Source organism: Acanthisitta chloris, unplaced genomic scaffold (genome assembly GCF_000695815.1).
Source record: "Acanthisitta chloris isolate BGI_N310 unplaced genomic scaffold, ASM69581v1 scaffold26185, whole genome shotgun sequence".
In the NCBI taxonomy this organism is placed as follows: Eukaryota; Metazoa; Chordata; class Aves; order Passeriformes; family Acanthisittidae; genus Acanthisitta; species Acanthisitta chloris.
Genome location: NW_008675741.1, coordinates 9,071 through 23,518, shown reverse-complemented (window position 1 = coordinate 23,518; position 14,448 = coordinate 9,071). Strand labels below are relative to the sequence as shown.

Below are 14,448 nucleotides of genomic sequence, written 5' to 3'. Positions count from 1 at the left end.
AACTTTCAGTGGATTTCACATGGCATTTTCCTCCACAAGGATTGTCAGAACAGGAGAAAACACGGTGCATGCTCCCTCTCACCCCATTTTCACCCTACTTCATCTTCACCTCTCACCAACAGCTTGCCCTTGGGGGAAGATGGATCACAGGACCACAAACCTGGCTGAGCAGCTTCTCCTGCTGAGAGGAGATGGTTAACACTTTATCTCAGTCACCAAGTGGCTATGCACACCCCATGGTCCTGTGGAGACAGGCAGATTTACAGGCAGATTCGAGAGACTCTATCTTATTTTCTGATGCTATAAAGAATCTCTTCAGAGTGATGACAGTACTTTAAGCAGCAAACAGATACTACCAACTCTCTTTGTTATTTCCTTGTAATTAAAAGAACTTCTAATTCAAAATAACAAAGTGTGAACTTTTTTGTCTTTTTGCACAGAAATTGAAGCAAAGGAAGCGTGTGACTGGTTGCGTGCAGCTGGATTTCCCCAATATGCTCAGTTCTATGAGGGTAAGTTTGTCTCCTCTTTGTGCAGTACTGAAAGTGCACTGGGCTTTTGCCAGGAGAGCTTGCAGTCGGCCAACTCTACATTTGACTGAATTATGGCCATGGCTGGATGCTTCACAAAGCCTCAGCTGCTGGAGTCATACCAGCACAAAAAAGAAAAGTAAGATCCTTGCCCTCACAGCCATGGGAAGTTAAAAAAAAAGAGCAACATAGTTTGTGTAAACCTCAAAGGTTAACAAAAACAAGTACAAAATATCCAAATACATAAGTCTATTTTTTTAAAACTTTCTGTACTGTGTCTAAAGGCAAAAACACTGAAAGCTACTGAAAATTTCAATCTTGCTGAAAATAAGATTGAAAACTCTGCAGAGTTATAAAAAGTGAATTATTCTGAGCTGCACTTCACATTTACAAAGTCAGAAAAGCTGATATTTCATTACTAACTCAATGCAAATGGCCATGTCCCCTTTCTAGCTGTAAGGTTGGTGCACAGCAAAGCAGTGCCCTCAAGGGCAGGGTGAGTGGTATGCACTGCCACTGTGTTCAGTAGTTTGGGGGCTGGAGCTGGATTTTTCCTGGTTTCCATAGCGCAATGCTGAGAGGGAAACTACAGCTGATCCTCATTTTTCCTAAACTGTATATTCTCTCTGCCAGAGACACAGCCAGCTCAGGCCCTCTCGGCCTTATTAGCTGAAGTGCAGCTCTGCCAAATGCCTCTGGACACCTTCCAGGTTCAGCTTGAGTCTGGAGGCAGCACAGCTCCACACATGGAACAATGGCCACGAAACCTCATGGGTCAGAGTCAGCTCTACAGAGAGCTGGCTTGAACGCTATCCATCCCCTTGTGTGGGGCTGAGGGTGGTGGGGAGCATGGTGCTGAGAACACCACCATAGCTTCTAGTGGCCAGCTGAGGTCCATCAGGACTCAGGTGTTGGGTCCTGATGGGAAGCCTAGGTACCCAGGGAGTAGGAGCACCATGCAGAGATGCTCAGGTGGCTTCACAGGAGACAGGCTGTCTCTGTTAAATCCAGCAAGGAACTAAGACTGGTAAGCCTGCCAAACCAAAGCTGACATAAATGTGTGTCTACCACAGTCCATGGGTGGGCAATAGTACTTTTGCCTCTGCTTTGTAATCAGAGTATCTCAGACACTGACTCCCCCAGAGAAAGGAGAGCCTGCTGCCTGCTGAGCTCAAAGGGATGTTCTCTCCAAAAACCACCCTGTGCTGGGCTCCTACAGTTCCCGTGCAGTCGGTGTGCTCTAGACAGTCTGTGTCTCTGAAAACAAGGTCCTTTTTGCAGGCATCTATTATGTCAGTGCTAAGCACCCGTGTCTGAAAATGCTGGCTGCAGTTCCTGTACCCCAGCACAGCATCCTGCTGCAGTACCTAAGCATGGCAGAGCAGTCTGGAGAGCAGCCACAGCACTGGAACCCATCCCATCATTACAGAGCCCACTAATGTGTTGCAGCCATGTTACTTTTCATTACAAATGTCAGCTTCCAGCACACTACTCTGGCTTTTTCGCTAATATTGGGGGTTATAATTCAGCTCTTTTTTTTTATCTCTTACTTGAGTAACCCTCTGTCTGAAATCATTGTCATTGGGACCTGTATTAAAAGCAAACAGTCCAGAACATTTCTGGTTTTGGGGAAAAGTCTGTCTAGCAAATAACTCATTAAGTTAGTGCAATGGGAATGGAGAACCTTGTTGCTTATGTGGATAAAGCAAGTGTGTTAGCAATTCCCTGATCTCATTCATTTGCGTTAGATGCTAGAATGAACAGCTAACAATTGAGTACTTTTTTTAAGCCAAAATGAAATAATCTTGCTTTTACCCTGATGCACTGCATGTTCAAGCATATCTTCAATGGTAAAAAGCTAAATAAATAAAGTGGTTGAAAGGGTCGCAGCTGGAAGGGAACCAGAGCTGAGTGAAATTGGTCATACTAGATTTCAATGAGCAAGCACATGCAACACATTGTAGATGTAGACAATGCATTTTCATTTGAATAGCAAGCAGTCATCTTATTATTGTGTCTTCTTTTATAGACTCCCAGTTCCCCATTGACATTGCTGCAGTAAAGAAAGACCATGATTTCCTTGACAAGGACCTTGTAGAACCTCTTTGCAGGTAAATAACATGTAAAGTTTCCTTTCTGATAATTTAAAAGCATGATCTGATTTGGTTTTCATACTGCAGAAGCAGCAGTAGAGACGTTTGCTTGTTCAGGTGAATTAAGTGATGATATCTATAATACTAGCGTTTTGAATTAATTTCTTTTATGGAAAATCCTACAGTAGGACACCCCCTACACTCACAGAAAACATAACAATATTTGAGAAGATCCTAATCCAATGGATTTGAAATGGCTGCTTTTTAAGGACTAGCAGTAGTGCAAGTAAACCCTGAGTAAATGAGTCACATTTTTGTTGCAGATTAATAACTCATGTCCAAGCGCAGCAGAAAAGATGAAACTTCATTGCATAAAATTCAGCGAGTACTTTCTCTGGCAGCAGACGTGGTTTTCATGCTGCTGTGATTCCCTTGGTACTCTCTTTTTGGCACCAGTAACAGAACTGGGACCGGAACCCCCCAGTACTACAGCTGCTGCAACTGATCACTGGTTTGTCCCTCCCAGGGGGCCTGTGTTTACTGTTTATCTTGCTTTTTATGCTCTGCCTGTGATGAATGTACTGTATTGCATTGCTCAAGTACTGTCCCCCAGGACTCAAGATGCAGCAACTCTGTGGCAGTTTTGCAAAACCACATTGCAGAGGCATTGTTCCCCTCTTTTTGCCTGTGCTCAGCTCAAGCTGGGTTCTGCTCCTGTCCTCTTCAAGGAATGATGAAGGAGCATCTGGCTTTGTTACATGTTATGGAAACTTTCACAACACCAATATCAAGATAATTGGACAAGACTCTTTTCCCTTTCTGCAACTGTGGCTAAAGTCATCAGAGATGGTGTGCTGTTCCACTGCACATCGTGTTGTGCATTGCAGGGATTAATGAGTCTGTGATGGAGGAATGCAGAGAGGGTTTCTAAGAAAATAGGACTGGAAGGCTTCATCTGATCTCTCTGTCCATCACATAACTCCTGAGCATAGCTGTCAGATTGCTTTCCCCAAATGCACTTGCTGCAAGTGAGACCTCTTGTGTCTTATGTTGTCTGCCATGGTTGTGGAGAACAGAATATTCTCATTCTCTATGTAGTAGCCTTTGTGTCCAAAGACAAATCAGTAGGAAAGACTTGGATCCTGCAGTGATCTCTCTCACAGACACCAGAGAGCAGAATTAGTGCAGACTTGATCCACTGCTGTTCTGCGCTGCTTGGTGAGAGGGATTGCTATGCCCATACCTAAGAAACCTTCCCATATATATGTACATCACCCTGCTTCAGTCTGGCATGATGGAAGACACAGTTTGCTGCAGTTTGGGAACTGGAAAGCAGTAGTAATAGGAGGCTGAGATCTCTTCCCCTCTGCCCTTTCCCACCAAGTTGAAGGACCAGCCAAAAATGCAAGTAAGATGCCTGTTCCTCTCCCTTTCTTGTGACAGCGAACAGTGAGCTGTAGTCAATCTGTAGCTCTGTGACTCTTCTTTGTCTTTCTTCTTTGGAGTAATTGGCAATGATAGTACTGCAGTCATGGTCACCAGGCATCTAACAACCTGCACAGCTGAAAATGGAAACAGCTCATTTCTTGCTTCTCCAGCCTCTCTGTAGACTCACAGATACACCTGCAGTTACACTAGGTTGATGTATTTATGAGGATATTTTTGTGAGCTGATCAGCTAGAGACTGGTTGGGTTTGGATTTTTTTCGCTTTCATTAAAATAAGAGATTTTTTTAATTAACTGGTAGCTGGATAGATGAAATTATGTGACAAAATGCTTTACATTAGCCTAAATCAAGTGATACTGCTGAGACCTGTAGTACAAAAGCAGACACAAATATTTCCGAACTATTTTAATCAAAGATAAAGGGTTTTATGACTGTCTAGTAACTTTTTCTGTAATTACTTTATTCAGAAGTCAACACCTGTTGACTTGAATTTTTGTTGGAAGTTTTTAAACAATTGAGATCTAAAAAATGAATAGCACCTCATAATGTTAGAAATACAAACATTTTGTACAGGTTATATTTTCAGAATGCAAATATTTAATTTGATGTAACTCAGCAACTTCAAACCTTTAGCTGAAAGTGACCCATAAAAAGCCATTGTACCAAATGCCAAGATTCAAGTTAATCAGAAGCAGTAAACAGTGTCAGCTTCTACCCCCAGTACCAGCTTTGTTACTGTATTAGCTATCAAACCAACATCTTCTAAGTTTTCCAGTGTATTGGGAATCCTCATAGGTTGGCTGACCAGTGTGGCCAGTTTTCTACACTTCCTTTGTTCTGTGGTGGCTTTACTACAACATGCATGTCAGTATATCACAGGAGAGCTTTGATGTTCTTTGATGAAACAGAAAGTTAAAAAATGGTTGTTCTTTATTTCTGTACGCGCAGATTCTCAGGTTGGCAATCAAACTTCCATTCTCCAACCATCCAAAGCTGCCCTCAAAGCTATGCATGACCAAGCCATCACACTGACAAGTGTGTGATAGCAAGTTCAGCCCATAGTACTGAAGAAAATGGGTTTCTCATTTTTATTTGGAAGATATTTTATAGCTGGAATGCCAGACTGGATAATCAGTTTGAGCAGTATTAGCTCTGAACAGTAATAGCATAAACACTGAATTTCTGTGCTCTTGTGGGTTGAAACAAGACTCTCAATCTTATTTTATAATCAGTTTTCTTATGGCATTGCAGTATACATGACAACATGAGGCACAAATGTGGAGAAACCTTTTTTTAAGGCAGCTGGTAGTATTTTAGTCAGAAAGCCTAAGACTCCCTGTTGTAAAAGATTGCAGTGACCTTTTTGAGATATTCTAACATCCCTACTGTTTACAGTATCATTTGAAAATTTGGCAGAGGGAAAACCAAATTTGAGGCCTTTGGGTTAGAGGCATATCTATCAAGAGATTCCACTCCGATTTTATTGAGTAATGAACAATAGAGAATTGCCAGGCAATTTGCAGACAAATGCTGTCAGCCTGCCAAAATAATAATTGGGCATGAAAATTTTATAGTTGGATCTCTGTGTCGTTTCCAAAATAGCAGCAACCAACTCTGCTCTGGGAACTTTTGTGGCCGCTGTGATAAGAGGGTGAGAAGGAAAAGCCAAGCCACGTTGCACTTTTTATTTTAGTGTAAATGCGGTGACTAAAAACATAAAGAGCAAGTGTGTAACAGTCAGGTACATAGACCCCTAAACCAAGCTCTTAAAATTTGAACTATGCCAAGCAGTCAGCAGCCTTTCTTTCCAGAGCTGTTGTCTCTTAGATAGCTTGTAAATAACCCAAAGGTTGTTGTATGGGATGGGACATCCTACCATTAGAGTTCTGAAATGGTGGTTTTATAGTCAGTGCATCTGCTGAGTTTTATTGTTCTGGGTGCTGTTAGGGGATAAGCCTGGCTCTCCACATGCAGGACAGAAAGCCCTGCTCTGAAGGCAGTATAATGGTCCCATTGACTTCCAGGAGAGTTTACTCACCTCATGAGTGTGTAGCCATGGTAAAAAGATGATAGGACTGGAAAACAGTGTGTTCTCTTCACACACAAAACTGGTGGAGCAGGAATATGCCATTGCAAGCTTTTCACACCAACCCTAATGATACTGGGAGGACCCTTATTAAGTGCTGAGACCTTAGCAGAGTGCAGCTGGATGTCCTCTTCCCAAATTCAACAGCATGAGAAGAAGCTGGATAGGGACATGTGTATGCAGCATCTAAACTTGGCTAGAGATAGTGCTAAAGAAAAGAAATAGTGTTGTGTTTCTCTCAGAGAGGCAATTATGGAACCATATAGTGTGTTTTCTTGATCATGATGCATAAGAGAGGACATTTGCAGACCTGCTGAGGTAGGAGACACCATGCTGTCCATGCTAGCCCTCCCCATGATGCCTCCTCCTGCAGGACTGGCTGGTGCCCCTGACTGCATTCCTACCCACCTGCTTGGAAACAGCTGCAGCACAGGTCCAGGGATTCCCCTGCATGGAACTCCAACTCACTTCAGAGCTGTGTCCCCATTATTTGGGTTGATCTTCAAGCAGGACAGAAAGTGTCTCATAAAATTTTCCAGCTGGCCAGATTCTGCATTGCTACAGGCTTGTATTTATTTTTAAACACTACTCAGTGCTGTAAAGGATGCAAAACTCAGAGATTTCCTGCTTCTGAAGAACTTCCATCATAAGGGTTTATAATTACAGCACTGGGTTGGGATTCAAAGCCCTAAAGACATGTGTCTACTGCTGTCTTAGATCTCCTCAGATAGCCCAGACTTCTCGATGTGATGACTGGACCAAAGTACCAGCAGCAGCTGAAGGCCAGGCTTGATACTTTAGGGTATCTAAAATGGCACCAGAAACATCTGTTTGGGCGCATGAATATCTCTGCTGGTGTTTTAAGAATTGCTTCAAAGGCCACTTTTCAACATAGTGATGATGTCTCACCATAGAGATAAGTGTTAGACCACCAAGGCAGTGTTTACCTGTGATGCTCTGGAGAAGAAATAACATTAACATTGCTGAAACACTTGATGCAATAAATGTTTTGCAGTCATCCCCTGAACACAGCAGAAATTTCCAGACAAGCATTCAAATGCATCCTAGATGGTTTGGGTTTTTTATGTAGCCACCTATCTTGTAGGTTTTTATGTGGGTTTTTTTCCTGCCTTTTCTGAAGTCCAGACTTTGTGTTTTGTTAACATTACAAACAGCCAGTGTTTTCCCATGTTTTCAAGCAGTGATGTAAGAGTGTAGTGCTTCTCTCACTTCAACCAGGACATCGGTGACAGCCTTTGTAGCCAGAAATTTGGGGTTTTTTGCTTTTCGAAAGACTTGCTGAAGACTTGGCTGTCAGTCATCTGACAACTTTAAGCTGATGAGAAAAGCTTTCTGCCACTGCTGGCACATCAACAAGGCAAAAGAAGTTGAAACAGTCTGGCTTTGATTGGAGTTGTTAGTACCAGACAAGCTCACAAATATGATCATTAGTTCTCTAATTTCACTGGCAAATCTTTTCACAGCACTGGAAGAGCCCCAGAAAGCATACTGTTGTTTTGTAGAGGAGTGAATTTAAAACCTGGGGTTGAGTCCCTGGCACCCAGTAAAGAGTAGCTTTGTTTTTGATGGAGCAACTTCTTCGTAGCAAAGCCAGGTCAGAAAGCAGCCAGGACAATGATGTGGCTTCCCAAGTCTCCAGTTTAAGTGCAGCATTCACTTTTATAGAGATCACCTCTCAGTCCCTGCTGAAATGATCTCTCTTTCGGATGCCATTGGTGGAAAAGTGATGGCATTTGATGGTCTTGTTGGTTTGATCATGTGTTTTCTGCACCTTTCTGTGCTGAAGAAAATGCTCTTCTTAATAGAAACGCCACCGCACTTTTTACTGTGGGCTGTACATGCATAGAGTACATACAGGGTGAAGGGTACATCGAGGGTGTTCTCATCTCCCAGCTCCTGAAGTGACACAGTAGTGAATGGAAGGAGCACTGGTCCCTGTGTTTAAAATGTTTTCTTCTGCATCTTCTCCCTAACAACTGCAAATAGGCAATAAGTATAGAGGGGTTTTGATGAACTATTGAGAAAGCAGTTGCAGAGATCATCTGCCAAGGGCTGTTTTGGAGACAGCCTTCTTTCTCAGAAATGTTCCTTCAGTGCCTGCTGTCATGATGGCAAGGGAAGTACAAGTCAATGGCTTGGTTTTCAGAGTCGATGAGCAGCTTTGCAAGGAGGCAAAGGTTTCTCAGGATTTCTGAACCTCTGCACATGTCTGTTTCCTGGTCAGCCTTGCGGGACACATTTAGGACAAGGAAGCAAGGAGCCATTCCTGATCACTGCTCTGGCCACTTAACATGTAAAGGTGTCAGGACACAACAGCAACTTGACTCAGACACGCAACTATGAGCACTTAAGCAGCACACAGTGGTATGTCAGTGTGGAAATGTGGCTACAGACTTGTCCCTTCAGCACAGGCCAGCTAATGAAGAGGTGCGGGGACTCCAGTATTAGCTTCTGGTTTACTGCTCAGAGGAAGCTGTCCCCAAGGATAGAAAGTTGGGCTGGAGTCCTTTGAAAATATGTCTGTGCCTCTGTATATTTGAAATTGATACTGATTTGCAAATTTAAACATTTTGCACTCAAAAGAAGCAGTGAATGTTATTCAGCCCCAGGACCTCAGGAAAATGCCACTTTGGGTTGAGAAATTCCGTGTTTGGGCAAAAGATTAGTTTTGCAATAATAAATGTAATCCCGGAGGAAGATTAGTGGGCAGAAACCTAAAGATACAGCTACAGAGCCACAAAGGCTGAAATTTATTTCAGGAACGCTGCTACCATGGATATGGGGTGTGCTTGTGCATGCATTCTACACAAATTAATACGATGAGCACAGGACTTTTCTGATATGGCATAATGAATTTATTGGCTTGAGTTAGGGAATTGTATTTTATCTGCAAAGGAATGGGTGAAATTTTGTGAGGGAATTTTTTTTAAGGAAGACCTACATTTGGTGGGCTGGTTCTTTGTTAGGGGTGGCAGTTTGAAAGGAGTTCTAATCTTAGAAGTTTTGGGGAGGAATATGTTAATACCATAATGTTCTTATGCTATGTGAGAGATATTATTGATGTGATACTTTTTTCATATGTCCTTGTAAGTTACCACATGCATTTCAAATGTTATCAGTTCTGGATATTTGAAGGCTCTTCCTGAGACTCAAAAGCAACAGGGGCAGCTCTTGCTATAGAGACACAGGAGATGCTGGCAGACTACAGAAGAGTGTTGTGGCCACATGGCTCCCTCACCCTGCCTCTCTTTATTTTGAAATTCATTCTTAGGTCTGGAAAATGTTCAAAGTTGAATATATATAACTCTGCACCTCTGCTTTTAGAAGCTGGATAGTTTGATGGATCAGGATCTTTAAGTATAAGTAAAACCCAGTCAATTATCATTAGCATGGTAGGTTGTCTATTGAAAGAGCATGTTTTCTTGTCCTCTGGCTGCCCTTGCACATGGGCACACACACACACACATATGAATTGTCATTTCAACCCGCTGTCATCACAGGATAACCTTGGATTTAAGGAGCAGAAGCCTTACAGAGGCTCTGGTAACAACAGTATGAACATGATCAAAAATAACTAAAAATATTTATTTAAAGATGTTAGATTTGTTAAATGCTCGGTGTGTTGATCTGTCTATAAGATCCACAGATATGGGGAAGAAACTGCTGGCTTTAGAGAAACATTTAAGTAACTGCTAAAAGTTCTTTATGTCAACTTTTTTAAGAAAGTGCCAATTGCCAAAACTGAGGAACTACTTTTTTTTTTTTTTTGGTCTTTTCACCAGTGCTTTGAAATCCCTGTTTTAGACCAATTATGCTACAGTCCTTCATAAAGCAACTCACCTCCTTCTTCTCTTGTCATTTCCCTAGCTGACAGAGGTGTTTGTTTATACCTGTTTCCTGTGCTAAGTATGTAAATGTCTACAAATTAAAAAGTAGTCTGTATAACTTGTCTATCAGGTAAAGTGAAGCTAAGATTCCCTTTTAATGCAGTGGTCTTGCAGCTGGAATATTGATCAATGTGGTTTCTGAAGCCTGTTGTATGCAGATGGCACCCTGCAGTCTGATAAGAGAAAAGGTTTTGAACTTACGAAAAGTTGTGCCCTTTAACCAGACACTGCTAATCTTTTGAATCTGCTTTGCCCTGTAGACGACTGAACACACTGAACAAGTGCGCCTCAATGAAACTCGATGTGAACTTCCAAAGAAAAAAGGTAAGGAAGCTTCATGAAATGTGCTGGTTTTGCCCTGGCGTTTGTGACAAACCCACCCCAATTTAGCCTTTAATTCAATAATGCTCTTAGAAGTAAGTTATTTGACTTTGAACATGCCTGTCGGCATTATCTGGATTCATGATAACGTCAATTGCTGAATCTTGAAATTATAAATAAAATAGAAAAAATCTGTGACTAATACACCAGGAATAGTGATGCATATGTTAAAAGGACCCACACAGTACTTAAACTCTACATATGCAGAAGTAGATATGAGGTTGATATGAAGAAGATAAGTTAGCGGGTGAAAAGACTGGAGTTTCCTTAGGCTGGCTTGTTTGTCAATGCCATGTGAGTACATAATGGAAAATTCTGCTCAGAGATGAAAACAACAGCTTTTCTTTATTTATTGTACTGACTTCTTCCCAGTTAAGAATATGAAAATAGACTCTGTCATCTTTACAAGCTCCTGTGTACATGGGAATTATTTGAGCTTAAAGTGTTTCGTTGAGGTCTGCAGAAACTGCCTATTGATTTTCAGAGTTTTGTAACATGTCCAGCATTAACTGTTGAACGTTTGGTTTTCTGGTCACAAATTCCCCCAAACCCTTCAGTGGTGTGTAATGGCAGTTGTCGACTGAGAAATTTTGGTTTCTGTTTTTCCTTCCTAGAGCATTTGTCTAGTGCTTTTTAAGAGCTGCATTTTTGGCATCTTTGCAATTTCAGTCTAATCATACTCTATTCACTGTGTGAGGGAACTTGAACAGAGAATGGTTTTAATGTCTAGATATTCTGCCTTTAGCACATGCCTGTTTGTTCCTCTGTGTACCAGCCTCTTGAGCTTGTATTTTGTCTGTTCACTGGAGCTGGGGCACCTCTTCTCTTCACTGCATCAGGGGTTTTTCCTGTCTTGGGTTTTCCATGTCTTTGGTAAGTGCCAGCACATTCCATATCAAACACCTATGTCATACCTTACAGAGGGGCAGTAAAGTCCCCTGACTGCACAATAACTTCATGACTTGGGCAGGCATGTGCCACAGGAAGAGGCTGAGGTCCTTCAGGAAAAACTAACTCAATTGTGTGTTGACCTGCATGGAGAGGTGTCTGGTTTGCATTCATGAGCTCATGTACTTGTGTTCAAACTGGAGCTGCACAAGAGACAGAATTACAAAAAGCAAGGCATAGGTGAACACTGATTGTCCTCTGGAAAATTTGTTTAGTTCCTGTCTTCTCTTCAACAAGTATTTTAGGCTTGGTTTGAGATTTGTATGCTTGCTTGCTTGCTTCTTTGAGTGTCTGATTATGCTGGGTTAAAAATAGAGGATTTTCTTATCTTTAGGTTTTATTAATTTTTTTGCTGCCACTTCTCCCTGCTCTGAATGGATCAAAGCCCTCAGCTGCTCTCCTTACAGGTGACCAGTAATTTGGGATTGAAGAGAGATTGCCTTACTTGGTACTCTTTCAGGGGGACAGAAGCTGGTTGGGTCCATACCTGCACCAGGCCACAGAGAAGCAGGGCACAGAAAAATATAGAGAAAGAGGTGCTGAAGGAGATTTGAGTGAACAGGTGCAGAGCAACTGAAAGTTGAAGAGAGTGTGGATGAGAGAAGAAGAGGAAGGAGAGCCTGCTGACAGGAAGAAATGTAAATGCAAGTGTAAAAGCCGGAAATTGGGTCTGAAATTGAACACTGAACCAAATAAATCTTTTGCTGTAGATATTGCTTTTCCTAATAGTCTCTATGGTGATCTGAACAATGAAATGCAAAATCAGCTTGCTTTGGAGGTTCAGCATAACAGGTTTGCACAGGACTAGCACAGCTGCTTGAGTGATTCATTAAAATATGGCCAAGAAAGCTGCCAGGCAAGGTTACTGTGAAAGCCAGCACGGCATGAGTGTTCCCCACTGCGCACTCTCCCCCCCAAACCATTCCCACTGTGGGCTGCTGTCTTCCCCTTGTCTTCATCAAGATGCGCACAGAAATCCTCATGCATGTGTTGCAAATGTGCCCGTAAGTGATTTGGACAGACAGAGATTAGCCTTTGGATTAACTGCCTTCTGCAGCTGTCGATTTATGAGAATTCCTGCCCCCAGCTGGAAAAATGTGGTGGATTTCCACCACAAATAAACCCACTTTTTGCCTTTTGTTAGCATCCCTCTGTGTCTCAGGCAAGTACACCCTCAGTCAAAAAGCTGTACTATTTTAAATCAACTGTGACAAATCTGTGAATCAAAAGCTCTTTCTCTTTGGCAAATGTTATCAGTCACTCCTCAAGAAACTTGTCCCTTCTCATCTTCCCAAACATAATGGTATTAACTGGACTTTTGAATTTGCTCCAAAGCCATGCACTTGATTTCACCCTAGGTCAGTAGAAGTATATAGTCACTGCTCCAAAATGTCTGCTCTGCCTGTGTCAGAATCATTGCTTTCAGACCTTCTCTTGATCCACTGTCCTCATAGCTGGTGACATGTCGGTTGACTAAGTGCTCGCAATTTTTTTTTTTTTTGGCCAGTCTCATTCGTCACACAGATATCTGACAAAAACAGTGGTTCATTCAGGATGTTCGTGGCTTCCAGAATTTCTACTAATTCCATCGAAAGAAAAGCCTGTTATGTCACAAGACTCACAGTGCAGCTGAATTTGTAGTGAGTCACCATGAGAGTATTCCAGCATCCAGATATTTCATTTCATATTTGTCTGATTCTGCTTCTGATGAAACATGAGCATGTTTCTTTACTAATTACAAAAACCCAAAACTAAACCTTTATTTAATTGAGCTGCAGATTTTTACACCAAAAATCCTCTCTATTTTCTAAGTGGTTCTTGGGCAGAATGTAATCCTGTCTATGTTGTTGTTAGAGTCAAAACTTGTTTACTACTGATATCCATTTATGTTATCTCTGCTGTCTCAAAAAAAAAGGCAACCAAAAAAAAAAACCAAATAAACTCCAAAAAACCTGAAACAAATGCAAAACTTTTTTCCCCTAAAAATGATTTAAAGTATATTTACCACTGAATTTATGTTTATTTCTGTCTCCCTACTCTGTGCTGTGTGTTTTTCACAATGTCTTTAGCCGTTTGGCTAGTTTAATCGATTCCAGCTGTAGAAAATACAGGCTAAATCCTTTTAGTTCATACAGTAATGTCAGTGCAGCTACAGGGATTTGTGTCAGCCAAGAATCTTCTTTAAGGTCCCTTTGGCATATTGGGATGTACAACAAATTAAAAAAATATTTCTATCCTATTGGCTGGTGCCATCAACGCTTCAGCAGTGGTATGCTTTGTAGATATAATTACCATTGCTAAATATTTAAAAGTACATACCCCTGTGGTTTTAAAATACTCACTTTGTGGCACTACTAAGACCACAATAAATGGATTTTTAAGTGCCTGAGGCTGTGCAGTCCTTTGGTCCATATATGCACACATACAGCGAGCTGTGGAGCTAAAATGAAGGTAGAGCCAATGATGTGCCATTTTTTCCCTGCAGACAAAATGGCCAAAGCAGTGTTAGCCTTTTCTAGCCCCTTTTCTCCTACTACGCTGGCTGCTTGATTTTTCTCTCTCTGGCTAGCCACAGAACTAAGATCTCCATTCATTCCTGTGAACTAACATCAGCTGCAGGAGCACTGCACACCTCAGAGTCAACGAATGAAAGAGGAATGACTAAACCCAAGATTTCATAGCTATATTTTATTTTATGGTTTGGACATGATCTAAAACATCTGGCCAACTTGAAGTGATAAACTGGCAAAAGCTTATGGCATCAGTGAGACCTGGCATGCTACTGATCCCAATCTCCAGCTTTTGAGGTTTCACATTATTTAAGGTTTTGGGCGTTCTTGTAAAATTTGGTTTACATTTTTCAATTAGACAGGCCAGCAGAGATCTAGTCAGAGATTGGAGATAACTTTACTATCAAAACCTCATATAAAAATACTTCTAATAATAGACTTTTAAAATGAGAATTTTTCCAGTCCCAAAATAGTCTTTCTGGTTTAACACCTCATTTTAGTCTGACAGCCTGTCATATTTTACTGCCTTCATACTGCATCCAAGA

At 41.5% G+C, this 14,448-nt stretch overlaps 1 protein-coding gene across 1 annotated transcript in view; it reads left to right on the top strand.

The window, feature by feature from the left end:
* Nucleotides 1–442: 442 nt before the first annotated feature.
* The window catches only part of STARD13 (StAR-related lipid transfer (START) domain containing 13), a 20,401-nt gene continuing 6,395 nt past the window's right edge, over nt 443–14,448 (top strand). Inside the window, exons 1-3 of the mRNA XM_009075880.1 lie at nt 443–512; nt 2,560–2,641; nt 10,325–10,388. Coding sequence (XP_009074128.1) covers nt 10,356–10,388 — 33 coding nt within the window. The 5' untranslated portion in view covers nt 443–512; nt 2,560–2,641; nt 10,325–10,355. The remainder of the gene's footprint in view (nt 513–2,559; nt 2,642–10,324; nt 10,389–14,448) is intronic.